At 39.0% G+C, this 19098-nt stretch overlaps 1 protein-coding gene across 3 annotated transcripts in view; it reads left to right on the top strand.

Annotated features, from left to right (window-relative positions):
- Window positions 1–1912: 1912 nt before the first annotated feature.
- Window positions 1913–19098, top strand: part of LOC110025123 (UDP-N-acetylmuramoyl-L-alanyl-D-glutamate--2,6-diaminopimelate ligase-like) — a 37392-nt gene continuing 20206 nt past the window's right edge. For all 3 annotated transcript variants that reach the window (XM_020725408.1, XM_020725411.1, XM_020725409.1), the window contains exons 1-3: window positions 1913–3629; window positions 5459–5575; window positions 5699–5874. In XM_020725408.1, coding sequence (XP_020581067.1) covers window positions 2189–3629; window positions 5459–5575; window positions 5699–5874 — 1734 coding nt within the window. In that variant the 5' untranslated portion in view covers window positions 1913–2188. The remainder of the gene's footprint in view (window positions 3630–5458; window positions 5576–5698; window positions 5875–19098) is intronic.

Genomic DNA, 19098 nt, shown 5'->3' with positions numbered 1-19098 from the left:
TATATATATATATATATATATATGCTATGTTTGAAGGCATACCACCCAATTCTTATGTGTTCACATATCTAACACGTCAACTTTGTTTTTTCATATTTATAGCCATTGAAGCTCTTCAAGACATTAGGTTTAGTATTGTTCATGAGTCTACACTATTCGAGAGAGCCTTTGTAATGAAAGCGAAAGAAGGTGATGAATGTGTTTTTCGAACATGAATTGTGTGTTTTGTTTTAAGATTCTCCTCCGGTAAAGTGGAGAAGATCTAACAAGAAGAGAGGGCAAGAGAGTTTCTGTGATAGTCACAACGTTGGATCCACCGAAAAAGGCCTAGATAGTCAATCCTTTGAACTCTCGCTTTGCCTGCCTTTCTTACACATGTTCCATAAAATAAATAAATACATTTCATGAGAGACAAACCATGTCCATGGCATATGGTTTAAAAAGATTGTGGCTTGAATGTCAGATGACTCACAAATGAGGATGTGACATGTAATAATTTTTGATGTTGGTATCAACGTTTGCATTATGTCAATTTTGAGAACACCAACGAGGCGAGCTTGGTAGAGAGTTTGAATAATCAGCCTGTTATGTCGGTATATCAGGCCAACCTTCTTGATAAATTTGGTAGAGAATTTGGCAGGGCGGTTTGCAAGTTAGCTCGACAAATGATGCATGATAGTTGGCGCATCGACGTATAAAGTTGGCGGGTGTATACTGAATAATTGGGCTTACCAGGCCCACGAGACATGTTTTAGTCCACAAAATGTTGATTTATGCCATAAAATACCACTCAAACTTTTCATCACTTCAACATACCACCATTTTAACCTTTAGAAAATGAAATGCACATTTTCACAGTAAAAGATGTTGTGCATTCAAAAGTGATGTTTTTGGTGTTAGAAATGTGAAAACATAGTGTACATCGAAAGTGTGTCAGTGCTAATCTCAAGGAGATCTAACTGTTTGAATGAAAAGAGTATGACAAATGAGATGCCGCCGATAGAAGACTAGGTGGTCCATTTATTCGATCGGATGTAGCCACTTGAGTTAGAGCAAGTAAGATCAAAGTCAACCAAGTTATGAAGGTGGTTGAATCTGAGATGTTAGATCAGAAACGAGACAGAGATATTCAAGCGAACAAATGTAAGAATGTTGATCAAAATCAACAACTTACCTTCAGTTAATTGTACTTGATGAAATGTCTAGTTATTGAACATCACCAAACATTCAACGGACGCCTCTGAGGCTCCTCATCAGTGATCAATAATTAAAAAAATTACAAATAGTCTCAATGACATCGCTCATACTCTCCTCGCAATGATTCACTCTCCACTCGATATTTTAGCGTTACCCGATATCCTCACCAAGAATCGAGGGCCGGCAACCAGACCAGACTAGCTGATCGAAAAGTCTACCCGACCGAATCAATCATGCCATCCCGATGCCAATCAAGCTTAGTAGAATGACAACGCTGACTCAACCAACCAACCAGACCGACCTTATCGAGCTGAGGCCATATTAGCCCAAGTGACCTAACCAAAGAGTAACCGAGTAATAGACTCGTTTATGTAAATATCTAGAATTTCCCATATAACCTCTATCAAAGCAGTGACAAAAAATATAATATCATCTTATCGTATTCTTCTCTTATAAATAGAAAGATCATTTTATAAATAAGATATAATCTTTCTTAAATTATATTAAGATGAGATCCAGGAATAAATGATGATTCAACACATAAGGATTGAGTATGTAAATCTTCCATAATAAATACGGTAATAAAAACTTAATTTTTTGTTTTACTGAGTGCATGCCATGTAGATCCGGTCTGGACTACCCGAGTCAACTGGGTCGGACCGGTACCAGAAAAGTGCCTCGAGCTACCCTTCCGGTCCGTGCAGCATTTTTCTTGTACCGTGCATGTGATCGCGCTCAACTTGCTCGTTCTCTTCGTCACCCTCCGCGATCATCTGCTTCGATCCAACTCTCTTCCTCTTCGTCTCTGAAATTCTCAGAGGACGCTAATCATTACCATCTACCTTCTCCCCGCCATCGTTTTCCTCATGGACTTCTCACTCCTTTGCCCTGCTTCTATAAGCAGAGGCCGGCCGCAGCGAACCGCAAACGACCGTCTGTCTCCCAATTTTCGCCTCCACTTTCAGTTTTCCGAGCTCTCCCTAACTGATCCATGGTTCTCTCCGCATCCTCCTTCATAACATTTTCCAAAATACCATCCTCTCCATTTCCTTCGTTCCGACGGCCTCTTCCCAGACTCTCTGTAGCCGGTGAGCTCCGGGAGGATACCGTCTTGGAGAAATCCGTCTCTCTCCACTCGCATGGAAAGCTCCAGAATGACATATTGGGGGACTTACATCGAGCCATTGCCCTTAAACGCTTGGAAGAGAGAACCCTTGACTCGAAATCTGTTCAGGAGGAAGATGGGAGGTCGGGTGGTCAGATTGCCAAACCATCCGATTTCAGAATGTCTCTCTGCGAGCTCTTGGAACGAACCAAGGCTACACCTCTTAGTGTGTGCGGTAATATTGGAGTGATTATTACTGGAATCGAGAATGACTCCAGGAATGTAAGCCCCGGTGATCTTTTTGTTTGCTGTATTGGGTATAAAACTGATGGTCATTTTTTTATTAACGATGCTATTGAGAGAGGTGCTGTGGCAGTATTAGCTTGTAGGAAGATTGATTTGGATAGGATTTTGGATTGTGAAGCTCTAGTGATAATGGAGGATGTAAACTCTTTGCTTCCTACCCTTGCGGCAAATTTCTATGGAAATCCGTCGAAAAGAATGTCTGTAATTGGGATTACGGGAACAAATGGGAAAACTACCACAGCACATTTGGTGAGAGCTATTTACGAGGCAATGGGAGTGAAGACTGGCATTTTGGGAACTGTAGGATATCATGTTCATGGTGAGAGTCAATTGGATGTGTCGAACACAACTCCCGATGCTGTAACCGTTCAAAAACTTCTGGCAAGAATGGAGCAGAAGGAAACTCAAGCAGTAGTAATGGAAGCTTCTTCTCAAGGCTTAGCCCTTGGGAGATGTGATGCAATTGATTTTGATGTTGCTGTTTTCACAAATTTAACGAGGGATCATTATGATTTTCATGGATCAGAAGAGGATTACAGGAATAGCAAAGCCAAGTTGTTTGCTTGGATGGTTGATCCAAATCATCATTGCAAAATTGTGAACATTGATGACCCAAATGCTAATTTTTTTGTTTCACAGGGTAAAAAAAGTGTTCCTTTGGTGACATATGCGATGGACAATAAGAGTGCTGATGTTTACGTTTTAAAATTTGAGCTTTCATTAATAAAGACAGACATTTTACTCAGAACACCTAGGGGTGTCCTCGAAATTTCAACGAGGTTGATTGGGCGGCACAATATATACAACATTCTTGCAGCTGTGGCTGTTGGTGTAGGGATTGGTGCTAAGTCAGAGGAAATTAAGGAAGGAATTGAAGGAGTAGATGGCATTTCTGGTAGGTTTGAGCTAATACATGAGAATCAACCTTTCAGAGTGATTGTAGACTTCGCTCATTCTCCTGATGCTTTGTCAAGACTCTTGGACACTGTAAGAGAACTAGGTGCCAGGAGAATCATCACTGGTATGTTGTTCATTTCCTTTTCTCTCTTTCATGTTGATGGTTATGTTTATATATTTCGGAATTCCATTTATCCAATCACTATTGCATTTAATCTCAATAATATTTCATAAAAATATAAAACCAATATTATTGCTAATACTTATTTATTGACTGTCAACAATAGCAGTCACTTTCTTAGCTACCAATTTCTTATGAGAAAATTTGGTTCACCACTTGATGGTAAAGGAAGTAGATAAGGAAAATCAAAACATTAAACTTAAAAATTTGCTTACCATAGGTGCCATATGTTTTTTAATATCTTACTTTCAAGCATTTAAAACTTTAAGAATTCTATTCCTATAAGCCTCTTTTCTAATAATCTTTCTTACAATGAAAGCTATTTTATGTCGCAGATTCACATTCAGTTTAAAGCTATGTATTTCTTATAATCAATCATTAATGTCACAAAAATTTTCACTCAGCTTTTATCGTTAGCATCTCTCTCTTGTTGGCTAGAAGCTGATACTCTCCGGCTTTTTAATTATCTTCCGTGCCACTATTCATTTCTTCAATTGTTCTTTGTTCAGTGAAAGTGATCACCCTTCTATGTGGGTAATTAGGTTTAATGTGCCCAAAATTGTGGCACTTGAAGCACTCCCTGGTTGAGACAAATTTGAGAGTGCTGGCATGCTCCACATTTCCTCTACTTTGGATTGTTTTCTTCTTAGGCGGGGTCGACTTGGGTTTCTTCACTAGGTGTACTCTTGTTGTTTGATTCTGGGGTTAAACACTGCCTGTAAGATGTGGCATTTACCCAACAACATTGCTATTTCTTCAATTTCAAAGCTAGGATTTGTACATCAAGTAGGGATCAATAGGATTGCACCTGCACCATGTTACTGATAGACGACAACAATCATCCACGATATTTTGTTACTGTGTGCTCATATGGTTCCACCAACTTACATTTTAGCACGAATTAATTAAATACAATTGTATACTCATTGATGGGTGCTAGAAGATTCACTTTGGTAGAGTAATGAATTATTGTCATAATATTGTACGAGAATCCAATACACACTCAAATGAAAGAAGATAACCGATAGAGACACTAGAAGTTTTTATGTGAAAAATACACAAAGAGAAAAAATATGGTGCCTTACTCAGTTGAAATATTCTACCATGAGTTGATGATTATATATACAATCTCTTGTCCTATAAACGGGAAATAGTTACATAGTTTCTTGAGTTACAACATCAATCAGTGGTTGGACTTGTTGTCCCACGGTAGGGAGTGATCATAACGGTGAGTAACTGCTAGAGCTTCAGTGCACTGTCTTGAGGGTTGACGTGATGTGCGGGATGATACTTTTCTTCATAGGTTGCTTCGTGATTCTGTGATGTTGGTTCTTGCTTCAAGTGGTGCTGTGTAGCAAGGAGCGGGCATCGATCGATGATGGTCAGCGTTGGCCGAAAAGCGGTGGTCGGTGATTGCTGAAGCAGGATGCCTATGGTCGTCTGCGGAGGATTGCTAGCGTTGGCCAATGATGGTTGGGGTGTTGCAGGAGCAGGAGGTGTTCGTTAGATCGTCTATGTAGGATCCTGACCTTCAACTCCCTCTTTTTTAAGCTCTGTCCTTCCTCTTGCTTAGGATCTAGTTGCCCTCTCAAGAGGGGGGCAAGACTCTTATCTGTAGAGTCCATATGGCAAAATGATCCTTTCCTGCCTCTTTTATGTATGTAAATATGAAAGTTCAGATGTGAGATATGTAAGTGCATTAAAAATATGTGCTAGGTATTTAAAGTTCCGTATAATGAAATACTGTGACTTATTATACCTTGCTGTTGCAGTCTTCGGGTGTGCTGGCGAAAGCGATAGAGGAAAAAGATCAATGATGACAAAAATTGCTACTGATAGAAGTGAAGTGGTTGTATTGACATCTGACAATCCGAAGACTGAAAATCCATGTAAGTTATTTTCTCTAAATTTCACTTTTTTTTGTGTTCTTGTTTTCTTATTGATAAGATGACAATTCAAGGTTCCAGCTTAATACTTACCTAGTAATGTCCTTTTTTTTTAATATTTTGAAGCCAACATCTATGATGATATGCTTTCGGGCTTTGGATGGACTGTGCAAGACTATGTACATCGCACTCGGTATCAATGTTGTTTTTGTCTTCCAAATGGTAATAAAATTTTTGTGCTGGGCTTGAGAAGGGTAGCTGTGCGTGCTGCAATAGCCATGGCAGAAGAAGGTGACGTTGTGGTAAATTTTTTTGCTTCACTGCTCTCTATTTTAATGTGGAACCTACTCTTTTTAATAGAATTGGGCAAATTTATAATAAAATACTTTAAAAGTGGTGGGACAACTTATGTCTTACTTCATGCTTGATTAAAGCTGTGCTCAAAATCTGCGGTGTTGATGGAAACACATACTATTGTGCTCTTTTTTTAAGTGAGTGGGCTTGCAGTGAGTTGTTTTATTTAATTCAGTCAGTTGCATTTAGTTATATCAGCCGCCATTGGAAAGTATCGAACATTTCACTTGACTCTGTTGAACATACCATGTGGTCTAAGGCAGCAAGAAAACATGCAAATATAAAAAAAGGATGATTTGCATACGTACTACTTATAGCTTATGTATTTACACATCTAACACTTAAACTTCAATTTTTATATCATACATACCACCTCACATATGCATGAAAGTTGAATTTCACATTTTAATAGTTAAAATGGTGGTATTTTTGTTGTGACGCATAAATGTAAAAAACAAAGTTTAGGTGTTAGGTAAATATATTGAAATTGGGTGGTATAAATACGGTATATATATATCAATCTCTCCTTATTTATAAACTTATCAAACATATCTCACATAAATTAGGAAGTAAATTATTTTAAATAAAATATAGTAAAGACATAAACTAGGAAGGTAATAAACCAATTAAACGTCTCTTAAGATATCCTGGCCGGCCCACTTGAGAGAGGTAAATATAGAAATGACCAAATCTTCTCAGATTTTCACACTTCTCCTTAAGATGGGTCATATATATTATAAAGACCAAGCTTGGTATTGAATTTTGAGAAGGTGTTGAAAGGAAGAGCTTATCAAGAACTTGTTGGTATATCAGGATGTAGCTTAGTTGTATAACGCTTCCATTGACCTTTTCAGAGATAAAGTGTCCATCAACTTTAATAGGCTTGGTCTCGTCATGATGCGTAGGATTTTTGACAATATTGATCGTTGTATGGCTATCATAGAACATCTGTATAAGTTTATTGGAAAAGATCTCAGTTTCCTTAACAATTTATGAATCCAAATCTCTTAAAAAATTCTCAAGGCCTATGTTATGATTCTGCACCACTTTTCATAACAATTTGTTTCTTACTTCTCCATGTAACCAGATTTTACTGTGCATATAAGCAATAACCTGTCATGGGTCTTCAGTCAGTGAGTTCTCCAATCCAAATAGCATCAGTGGAGACTTCCATTTCCCTGTTTCTGGTTTTCTCAAAAGTTAATCCATATCCAGGAGTCTTCTTGAGAAACCTGAAAATTCCATATATCATCTCCTAATGCTCTTCATTTGGGCTATTCATGCGTTGACTCACAATACTGTCAGAGAATGCTATATCTCGCCTAATATGTGACAAATAAATAAATTTTCCTATCAATTTTTGGTATTTTCCCTTATCCACGTATATGCTTTCTTCTTCTTTATTAGATTTATTGTTGGATTCTTTCGAAGGCATTTAGCAGATCTAGGTTGTATTTCTTTGTGATATAACGATCCCTTTCTTGGACCTTGCTACCTCTATTGTTCTAGGTCATTGATTTCAAATTCAGAGGCAAACACTTTTTTTGATTTTAAGAATTTCTCTTCTATCATCACCCATAGGAATCATGTCATCCACATATACGATCAGTGCAACGATCTTATCTCTATGAGTGTATTTTATGAACAATGTGTGACCAATTTGACTTTGAGAATATCCATTGAATTTTATAATTTTAGCAAACCTTTCAAACCCGCACTTGGTAATTTCTTAAGACTATAAAGAGACTTCTCGAGTTTACATACCAGGTATTTGCTGGAATCATTTTCAAGCCCTGGTGGTATCTCCATGTATACTTTTTTTTCCAGATCCTCATTTAGTATGATATTTTTTATGTCAAGTTTATGCAATTCCCATTCTTGTTAATTGCCACTGAAAGAACTCTGATATTATTCAGTTTGACATCTGGTGTGACGATCTCCTGATAGTCAATCCCATAGGCTTGTATGAAACCCTTAGCAAAATCTCTTAACCCATAACTTTTTATTTTATATTGAACACCCATTTGCATCAAACTAGTTTTTTATCCCGAGGAAGTTTAGTAAAAGCTCATGTGCCTTACGCTTTGGTGCTTAGATATCTTCCACTGCTTTCCTCCATTCTAGATTTTCAAGATCTTTAGGATTGGATTTATGAATTTGCGCATTATCAAGGTAATATAAACAGTCTATAGGTTAAGGATAACTTTTCATAAGCTATATACTCTTGAATTGGGTATCTGGTACCGTTTTCCTTGTCTTTGAGGCTAACTAATGAGTACTGGACTCCTCGCCCAAAATTCAGGTAAATTGGGATTTAGTTTTTGATTGAAGCAGTTCTATCTTTACAAGTTGTCACCCACATGCTCAAAGTTTTTCTTCCTTCTAATGTACATACGAAGTTATTTGTTGTGGACTTAGGGTTGGGTTGGTTGGATATCCCCAACAAGAGTGGGAGAGTTGGGTGGAAGAATATGAGGCATAATAGGTGGGTTTATTGTATAGATGTTATCAAGTGCATCCCAAAATTGATGGTCATTTGCACACTCCCCCTGAACACTAGATTTGTGATAGTAGGATTGATTCTAAAAAAATGTGACCACGAAGTTGTATTTTCTGGTAACAATATAATAATAGTTATACCACTTTTTGTTTGAGGCATAACCAATGAAAATACAATTGGTAGACTTAGGGTCAAGTTTCGTTCGGGTTGGGGAATGAATGTGAACAGATGATACACCCAAAAATTTTAAGTGGTGTAGTAGTAGCGAAAGTTCTGATGTGTAGATAGGTAACGATCGAAATATTAAGTCATGTTTGAAATTAAGTACCTGTCTTGGTATTTGATTGATAATATATACTACAATAATAATTGCTCCCCCCTAAAATGTTTTGGAACTCGATGATTAATCCTAATTGAGCGACATACTTCAAGTAAATGCATGCTCTTTCACTCTGCTATCTTATTTTATTGTGGGTTATCAATACATAAACTCATTTGGATGATTCTATTTTTCAAAAGATGAGACCCAAGGATAGAGTTAAAATTTTCATTTGTATTATCAATTTTGAGGATCTTAAATTTATATTAGAATTGAGTTTGAATCAATACATAGAAAGTTTAAAAGATTTAGGATGTTTTAAATTTTTCCTCCATTAAGAATACCGAAGTATTTCTAGTATGATCGTTAATAAATGAGACAAACTATCTAGCCCCACTTAGGATTATCACTTTTGAAGGCCTCTAAATATCATTGTATATAATGGAAAAAGGATGTGAGGGTTTATACGGTATTATGAAAAAATATTTCTTGTGTATTTGGCTAGTCGACAAGTCTCACATTGATAAAAATTAAGTTTTTTCTTATAAACAAATTTGGATACAACTTAGCAACGTAAACGGTAATATCATAATATACCTGTTTTTTTGACACGGATAGACTCAATAAATTTAAAAATTTGATTGACATATGAAGATGTGATCAGTTGTGTGTTTAGAAAGAGATTTTCCTTGAGCAACTATAAACCTTGATGCATTTCAACAATGCCAATCACCTTCCCTGACTCTACCAACTGTAATTCACAAAATATTGTAGGAATTTAGCTATACATTTTATATCATGAGTAGACTTACTGATTGAAATTAAATTGTAGTCTATTTATGAAATATATAAGACAAAGGAAAGTGTAATATTCTGAGAGAGCTTCACATCTCCTTTTCCAACAATTTTTTGAGTCTGATATGTCTGCAGGTGTTACCGATCTAGGTGCAAGAGCTTCTTGATGGTTGACTAGAGTATTGATGTCTGTAGTCATATGAGCCTGATCAGAGGCTCATGAATATATAATCCAAGTTTTGAATCTCTCGTTAATGGCAAGATGAGAGAATGATATATTACTTTGGTGTGTCACGAGGTTGGTATGCTGCTCTGAATTACTTCCAAGAAGTTTCTTCAATACTTTAAGCTGTCCCTTGGTGAATGATTTTGTTGAACCATCGGATGTTGTAGCATCATTTGTTCTTTTGATCCTTTCTTCCCGGTCCAAGCTTTTATTCATGAGACCTACCATGGAGTTTTCAACTATTGTCTCAGATAGTCCGAATCTTTTTGCAATAATCACAAGCAGGATGGTACTTCTTGACCTTTTAGTCATGGGAAGAATTATGGGGGTACAAAACTGAACTTTCAATATTTGGTGAACCCACATTTTCCGCTACCATCAGTTCTTCCTGCTATGTTCTCTCTTGACTTCAGCAAAGGCTTCGCGGGGAGATGGAAGATGCTTTGTTCCCATGATCTTCTCTCTTACCTCATTCAATCCCTTAGTTAGTCCTATTAGGAATTTGATAATCCTCTTTTTCTCGACGATGGATTTAAATGTCACGGCAACTTGTGAATATATTCACACATGCTTCTCAAATATATCCAATTATAGCCAATATTTTGTAAGTCTTGAAGTATTGGATGACGCTTAGCTCTCTTTGCCGGTGGTCATGAAGTTTGGTTTCATTCTCAAACAACTATGCAGTGTTCTCAGTACTCGAATAAATTTCTCTTGCAGACACCCATATTTCTTTGGCAGTTTTATAGAACAAAAAATTCTCTCACTTCAGGTGTCATTGAGTTGACTAGTTAAAGCATAACTCTATGGTCTCAAGTCTTTCATATACCGTAGTTGGGGTCAGTGATCTCATCAACCATGCCCTCTCTAGTGAGATGGTTCTCTTTCCTTTGTCCGCAAATATACATAAACACATATTGTGGCCATTGAAGAAAGTAATGACCATTGAGTTTACGATTTGTGATGAAGTTCGAGAGTTTAGGAGTATTTTGGACAGAATCCATGGTCTCTGACTCAAATTTTTACCTCTAGGGTAGAACTTGACATATTCATCCTGTACTTTGTAATCATTTCTAAGTGTATTTTGGGTTGCTTCTGATTGCTGGTCTGAAATTGACTGCAACTGCTTGCTGTCGCTTCTGCTTCTGCTTTTGCTTGCTGCCACTGCTTCTCCTGCTGCTGGATCTGGGGAAAATAGCCTTCAGGAAGCCTGTGGCAGGGAGAGTTCTGAGATACCTGGAAAGCCTTTAGCAGGGAGTGACCTGGGAGAGTTCTAGAAGAGATTTGGTGGCTGTTGGACAATTCCGGCCGCTGAAATTTTGTTAGCTTCAAAGGACTTCCTGTTGGGAAGAGTCCCAGATGTTGCAAAGGATTGCTTGCAAGAAAGAGTTCTGGCTGCAGCGGGAAGGGCTTGATTTCCGATTGCTGCTGCTGGGAGAGGAAAGCAGAGCAGGTGAAGTATCGGCTGCAGGGAAAGGAAGCCCTGCAGAGGAAGGCTTGCAGGTAAATACGGGCTGCAAATCGACAGAGAAGATTTTCAGCGGGAAGAGAGGATTTCCGGCGGCCGAGGAGATTTCCGGCTGTTGGGGAAGCTAGGGTTTGCTTTCAAATCTCTGATACCAGGCATAAAATAACTTTGGGAGGAAAGAATTCCCTGATCCATTATTCACAAATAGGGTATAGGAAACAAATCCCTTCATATTCACAAACTTACCAAATAGGAAAGTAAATAAATCTAAATAAAAAATAAAAAAGACATAAAATAGGAAGAGAATAAACCAAATAAATGTTTCCTGAGATATCCCAATCAGCATGTGTTAGAGTTGCATTATGGGGAAATAGAGGAATGTCAGGAAAGTTGGATCTTGTACACACAGATGTGTGGGAACCTTCTTTAGTGGCGTCTATTGGAGGCTCTCGTTACTACGTCACATTAATTGATGATCATAGCAGAAAGAAATAAGTCTATTTCTTGAAGCATAAATCAGATATATTTAGTGTGTTCAGGACTTGGAAGGCCATGATTGAGACAGAAACAGACTTAAAACTGAAATATCTGAGGTCTGATAATGGTGATGAGTACATTGATGGTGGTCGGAGTATTGTGTTGCTCAGGGTATCAGAATGGAGAAGACCATTACAGAAACACCAAAACAAAATGGTGTTGCAGAACGCATGAACAGAACCATTAATGAGTGGGCTAGAAACATGAGATTGCACGTCAGACTACCACCTACTTTCTGGGCAGAAGCGGTTAGCACTGCAGGCCATCCGTTCCACTACATTGTGAATGCCTGAGGAGGTCTGGAGTGAGAAAAAAATTAAATTTTCTCACCTTAAAACCTTTGAATGTATTGCATATGTTCTCATTAATCCTGATGCTCGAAGTAAACTTGAGCCTAAGTCAAAGAAGTGTTATTTCATTGACTATGAAGACGAGATATTTGAATATCATTTCTGGGATGATCAGGATCAAAAGATCATAAGAAGCTGAAATGTGATTTTTCAATGAAAAGGTTATGTACAAGGACAAGACCAATACAATTTTTGAAACACCACCGCAGAAATCTGAGTTGGTAAGGTTTGATAATTTACCGGAGGTCACAGTGCAGGACAGAGATGCATGTGACAAAGAGAGTGGGTCCAGGGCATCCACTCCTACTATTCCGCTGTCAGTTTCAGAACAGTCCACCCCTACAACTATAATTTGCAGGTCATAAAGTACTAGATGTTCTCCACAGCGTTATTCTCCAACTTTGAACTACACTATACTAACAGATGATGGAGAACCACATAGTTATGAAGAAACCTTGTAAGATGAAAATTCAGACAAGTGGGAGTTGACCATGAAGGAGGAGATGAATTCTCTGCTAGAAAATCAGACTTGGGAGTTGGCTTAACATCCACCATGAAAAAATACATTACAGAACAAGTGGGTGTACCAGATGAAGACTAAACATGATGATAGTAGGAGGTACAAGGCTAAACTTGTAAAATTCTTTCCGCAAAAGTATGATATTGATTATTCTGAGGTTTTCTCTCCTGTGGTGAAGCTCACAACCATCAGAATGGTATTGTTTATGGTGGTTACTGAAGTTACTGAAGATCTCTTCCTTTCTCTTCCTTGAGCAGTTAGATGTGAAGATAACCTTTATTCATAGAGACTTTGAAGAAGACATCTACATGCATCAACCTGAAGAGTTTGTGGTACAGGAAAAAGAAGATTCAGTTTGCAAACTGAAGAAGAACTTGTATGACTTGAAACAAGCTCCTAGACAGTGGTACAAAAAATATGATAATTTCATGTATAGTGCAAGGTACAATAGATTTCAGACATATCATTGCTGTTATGTCAGACATTTTAACAATTCTTATATTATTTTATTGTTATATGTGGGTGATATGCTTATTGCAGGGGCCAACATTGATGAAATCAATAATCTGAAGATGTAGATGTCAGAGCACTTTGCAATGAAGGATTTGGGAGCTGCAGGGGCATGAGAATTTTTAGAGATAGAGTTAGAGACACATTGCGACTCTCTCAATCTGAGTATGTGAAAAATGTACTTAGCAAGTTCAATATGGATAATGCCAAACCAGTTGACACACCCTTGGGCAGTCACTTCAGTCTCAACAAGAATCAGTCACTCAAGTAAAAGGAGAAACGAGACCACATGAGTAAGATTCCTTATGCTTAAGCTATTGGTTCACTTATGCATGCTATGATTTGCACCGGACTGGATATTGCCCATGCAGTGTGAGTTGTTAGCAAATACATGAGTAATCCTGGAAATGAACATTGGGAAGCTGTGAAGTGGATCTGTGAAGTGGATCTTAAGTGAATCTTAAGGTACCTAAAGGGATTTTTAGAAACTTATTTGTATTTTTTAAGAAAGAATTCAGAAGTACATGACTATGTTGATGGTGATCTAGCTGGAGACATTGATATTAGAAGGAATACTATAAGCTATATTTATATTTTTGGTGACACTGCAGTATATTAAGGCTCTAATCTACAAAAGACTGTTTTGTTTTCTACTACAGAAGCTAAGTATATAACAATGTTAGAGGCAGCAAAGGAGATGATATGACTACAGGGCTTCTTGGAAGAATTGAGCAAGAAGAATCAGAAGGACATTCTCTATAGTGATAGTCATAGCGTTATATTCATTGTCAGGAATCAAACATTTAGTCCAGGACCAAACAAATTCAGATCAGGTATCACTTCATACGGTCATTGTTGGATGACAAACAGTTGTTGCTCGAGAAAATTTGTGGAAGCAAGAACCCTGTTAATATGTTGACAAAGGGTGTTACACTTAAGAAACTGAAGTTGTGTGCAGCTTCAGTTGGTCTTCTATCTTGAAAAAAAGGGCCTTGAGTTGCAGAGGTGGAGGATATTAGTTTGAGGAAGATAACAATATTGTCAGTTTACAGTCTCCAAGTGAGAGATTTGTTCGTGTGGAGCTGGTTTCAAAAAAAAAAAAAGATTGACTGTTCTCGACTGCTCCCGCCTTCCTCTGCCTGCGAAGCGAAGCATCGCTTCGCTCTTCTTTAAGTCGCGACAATGGGAAGGAGTTTCAATATTTGAAGAGGGAAAACATGAAGCTTGGCGGGAGGCAGAAGGTGTGAACAAGAGTGAGGAACCAGAACAAAACCCTCTCTCATTTTTTTTTTGTAGCTACGATCTAAGGACTTCCATTTCGACGAGTTTTCAGCCGGTGCGCGAAACAACAAGGAAGCCCCTCGCGTGGAAACCGAACGGTGAAGAAGAAGCATTGCGCCCCTAGGATTCCTTCTTCGGCTGGTGTGAACAGGAAGAGTAGCGAAGCATTCATCTTCTTCGGCTGAAGCAAATAGGAAAATTTGAGCCTTGCAATTCTTTGAGATTTGGCAGGAAAGGAGAAGAGATTGGATACGAGCTCCTATAAATCGAACAATCGATATTGTATATTCCTCAAGTAATAAAATCCTCTACAACTCCATGGACGTAGACAATTTGCCGAACCATATAAATCTGTGTGTTCTTTTATGCAGTGAATTTTCTCGTTTCAATTTTTTATTTTTTTCGTCAATCGTTCTATGTACCCTACAACAATATAGTCTTCCATAAGTGACTTAAAACTTGACATCTCTGTCGGAAGCTATGATCCTGAGTATCCTGTGTAGTCTCATGACCTTTCTGAAGTACGAATTAGCTAAATGTGATGCATCCAACATCCCGTGGCAAGGTACGAAATGCGTCATCTCCGAGAATCTATCCATCACAACCATCACAAAATCCTTTTTCCACAGTATTCTCGAAAGGCACATAATAAAATCCATGCTAGCATCCACTTTGGGGCCTCTGACACCGGTAATGGAGTGTATAGCTCTGCATATTGCCCTCTAATTTTGGTCACATGACAAATTTTGCATTGCCCGAAAAACCGCTCCACATCCCTCGTCAGTTTCTTTCATGAGTGTGAGAGTCTTATCCCCGCCAAAATATTTTGCAAGTCCTCCAATGTGACTCCTGAATAATGGATTCTCTCAGGGAACATTGAGCAACACACAACCTATTCCGGTGGGCTTTTTCTGACACTGCTCACAACTTAGAAATCTTCTCATATCTCGTACAATTCCGTCACTACCTCAAATCCTAGGACTCGAGTCTGCATAGAAGTGATTAGTACATGACAATTGCTCAGTGTGTATGCTACTCGATTCTGGCTTCCCGCCTTGTGCTTAAGTATCAACTGAAACGATGCTAAGAATTCCACCCAGGACGTATGTCGGCCCTTCAATTTTTTTTTACTGTTAAGAAACTTCAAAGTCTCATGATTTATAAATAAGGTGAGTTCATTCGTCAGCAGGTAATGACTCCAGTGATTAAAAGCTCTCACAATCGCATAAAAGTCTTTGTCGTACATTGAATATTTTCTCCTAGACTCATTCAACTTCTCACTGAAGAATGTTATTGTGTGGCCTCCCTTGCTCATTATTGCTCCGATCCCCACATTGGAGGCCTCACTCTTCAGCTCGAACATTTAATTAAATTCAGGTAATGCCAATACTGGTGCTTGAGTTACCTTCTTCTTAAGTGTATCAAAACATGATTGAGTTGCATCTGTCCACTACAACTTCTCCATTTTCAAAAGTTTTGTCAGGGTAGCTGTGATGGTGCCAACCCCAATAATTATCTCAACTGGGTACAAGATTATGGGGTCGTTCGGCTCACGATGGTCTCGATCTTTGTGGGATCCTTTTGAATGCATGCACTAGATACAATATAACCCAAAAAGCATACCCATGCTTTCAGAAATTGACACTTATTATGGTGGGCATGTAGTTTCTCAGACCTCAGAACCTCATAGACTATCCTCAGGTGTTGTAAGTGCTCCTCCTCGGATCTATTGAATACCATAATATCATCGAAGTACACTACAAACTTCTTTTTGTGAGCCTGGAGCACTTATTCATCAATCTCACGAATGTGCTAGGTGCATTAAACAATTCGAATGACATGACCATCCACTCATAGAATTCATCCCAGGTGTTGAAGCGACCTTTCACTCATGCTCTGGCCTCATCTGGATCTGGTGATACACATTGCGTAAGTCTATTCTGGAGAGGACAATGACTCCATGCAACTGATCGAAAATGTCGTCCATGCGAGGTATGGGGAACTTGTATTTGATAGTGATTTTGTTGATGACCCAACCATCAATACACATCCTCCACGATCCTTCCTTCTTGGGTACTATCAATGCGGGGACATCTCATGTGTTGGTACTCTCTCTCTCAATCTGTATGTAGGCTGATTTGGCAACACCGATCCAGGGAAGAAATATATGACATGCTGAATATCCCTCAATGGTGACAATCTCTTGGGAAGGCCTTCGATCATGATGTTCTGAAAGTCACATAGCAGTGGTTGTACGAGTGTCGGTATCTCAACCTCCTTCTCAATTCACTCTTATAGGAATAAAGCCATTGCCACTGGATCCTCTCGTAACGACTGCATGAAGGTGGTTCTCGGGACTATCATCTCCTCTGTGATGTCCACCCCCTCGCGTCCTTGACTGGCAAAAGAACTATGCCTCTTCCATCCTTATTGAATGAACAAGTGTTCTTGAACCCGTTGAGTTGTGTTTCTTGCGGTTGAACTGTCATGGCCTCCCCAACAAAATACGACAAACGTTCATAGATTCCACATCACACTACACCTGTTTTTATAATTGATCTCTAATGGAAAACTCAACCAAGCACTGTTGGACCACGCATATCGCATTTCCCCTTTTAAATCAGGTAAAGGAGTGGGATTGAGGGTTCTTTTGTGTAGCCAACCCCGATTTTGTCACCATCAGAGTGGAGACAACATTCTCATAGCTTCTATTGTCAATAATGAAGTTGCAAACCTTTCCTTTCATGTTACACTTGGTGCGATAAATACTATGTTTTAGCCATGAATGATCCTTCTTCAGCACAGTCTATAGAACCCTCATGACTGGCATCTCTCTCTCATCTCTTTGGAGTTGATGTTCATCCTCTGGGTCCTCCTATGCTTCCTGCTCATCCACTTCTCTGACGACGCTCAACTCCGTGAATGAAGCAACTCGGCTCGTGGGACAGCTGGAGGCTGTGGCCATAGCCATGACACCTAAAACATCCCTTGACAGAGACTATACCGAAAAAAATAATCTTTTCGGTTTTCTTTCCACTCAAATATGCCTTTTCACTTGTCCAGTCTTTCCAACTTCTCCAGGTGTGCCCTTACTAGTAGTTGCAGCTGTATGTGGTTGTTTGAATGACAGCTATCTGCTTTGTCTCTGCTGCCTTTCCACCTTCAAGGCTAAGGTTCGGACATCCCCCAATAACCAATAGGGATGTAGGTGCATTAAGTTGTTGAAGGCTGGCTTTAGGCCCCACAAATATCGGGATTATGACATGTTCCTTTGGCTTGATCAACTCACATTTCATATGAAGATGGTCAAATTGTGCCATGAACTTTTCCATTGATAGTCCCTCTACTGTAGGTGGTGGAACTTGAGAAATATATCCCGACGGTAATGAAATGGTAAGTATTTTCTCTTCGCCTCCTTCCTCATCTTGTTCCATCAAGTAATCTTGTCACTTTCCTCTTTCTTTTTCTCTGCAAGTTTTCCCATCACATGGAGACATTATTTTTCTTTGATAGCCGCAAGCTTCTCCTTCTTATCTTCTGACACTTCTTTGTACTCGAAGATTTTCTCAACTGATTGCAACCATTCGATGAAATCATCTAGATCCATATCTCCATAGAACTCTGGTAGATCCACCTTTATTCCTAAATTTCTATGTCCTCCATACGTTGCCTCTTCCCATAATGATTTATGGAGCGTCGTGATTTGTCCTCTTCACGATTGAAGTCCTTCTTATGGAAGGGATTTAGATTATCATCCTTACTCTTATTCGACTCTCCATATCACGGTCGAAGGTAATTTTTCCCTGGGTCCCATCCTTAATCTCCATAAGCCTCTGCTGAAGTCAACGAATCTCTTCCCGGGTAGGTTCCAATATGTTTCTCTTTGGTAGCATAGTTAGAGTTTGGGTTTGTGGGAGTGAAAAAGGTTATTTGAGAATAGAATTTTTTTTTTGGTGGAGGTGTGTAAAAAAACTAGAAATCCTAGGATATGACTAAAGTTATGCTATCTTTGATACCAAATGATACTGAATTCAACCCAAAAACAATAGTATTACAATCAAGACATTAAAAACATAAAGTAACGGCGCAACATAAATATCTTGCTGAGGTGAGGCAGGATGGCCGATGCAACAACGATGAGGTGGCTTAGGAGATGTGGCAACATATTGGAGTGGTGCAGGGGGGTGTGGAGGCAACAATGGAACAATGCAGGAAGTGGCAGGTGGGGGGAAGGGGGGGGGGGGGGGGGGGGGGGGGGGGTGAAAAGTGCAGGAGTTGCGGCAACAATAGATGGTGTAAGGAGGAGTGGTAGCAGAAAGGGGCGACAACGAGCATGTAGGGGAAGGGGGGAAGGAAATATGGAGAACAACACAGGAAGTGACAATTGTGAGCAGGAGGGGGGTAGGAAGGGTGGTGACAGTATAAAAATTGCAGGAGTTGCGACAACAATAGAATGGTCGAAGGAAGAGCGCTAGCAGAAAAGGGGATGTGCAAGAAGGGCGGCAACGAGCAGGTAATGGAGCGGGGATCGCCATCTTGGAGCAGGATATAATCGGAGCACCATCTGTTTTCGGATACAACCCTAACAACGGAAAATATGTCGATGACAGCAAAATACTGAAGGAAAAATTGAACCCTAATCATAGACAATAACATCTATATATAT

The sequence above is a fragment of the Phalaenopsis equestris genome, unplaced genomic scaffold (genome assembly GCF_001263595.1).
Source record: "Phalaenopsis equestris unplaced genomic scaffold, ASM126359v1 Scaffold000291, whole genome shotgun sequence".
NCBI classification, from domain to species: Eukaryota; Viridiplantae; Streptophyta; class Magnoliopsida; order Asparagales; family Orchidaceae; genus Phalaenopsis; species Phalaenopsis equestris.
This window is presented reverse-complemented; position numbering and strand designations above follow the sequence as displayed.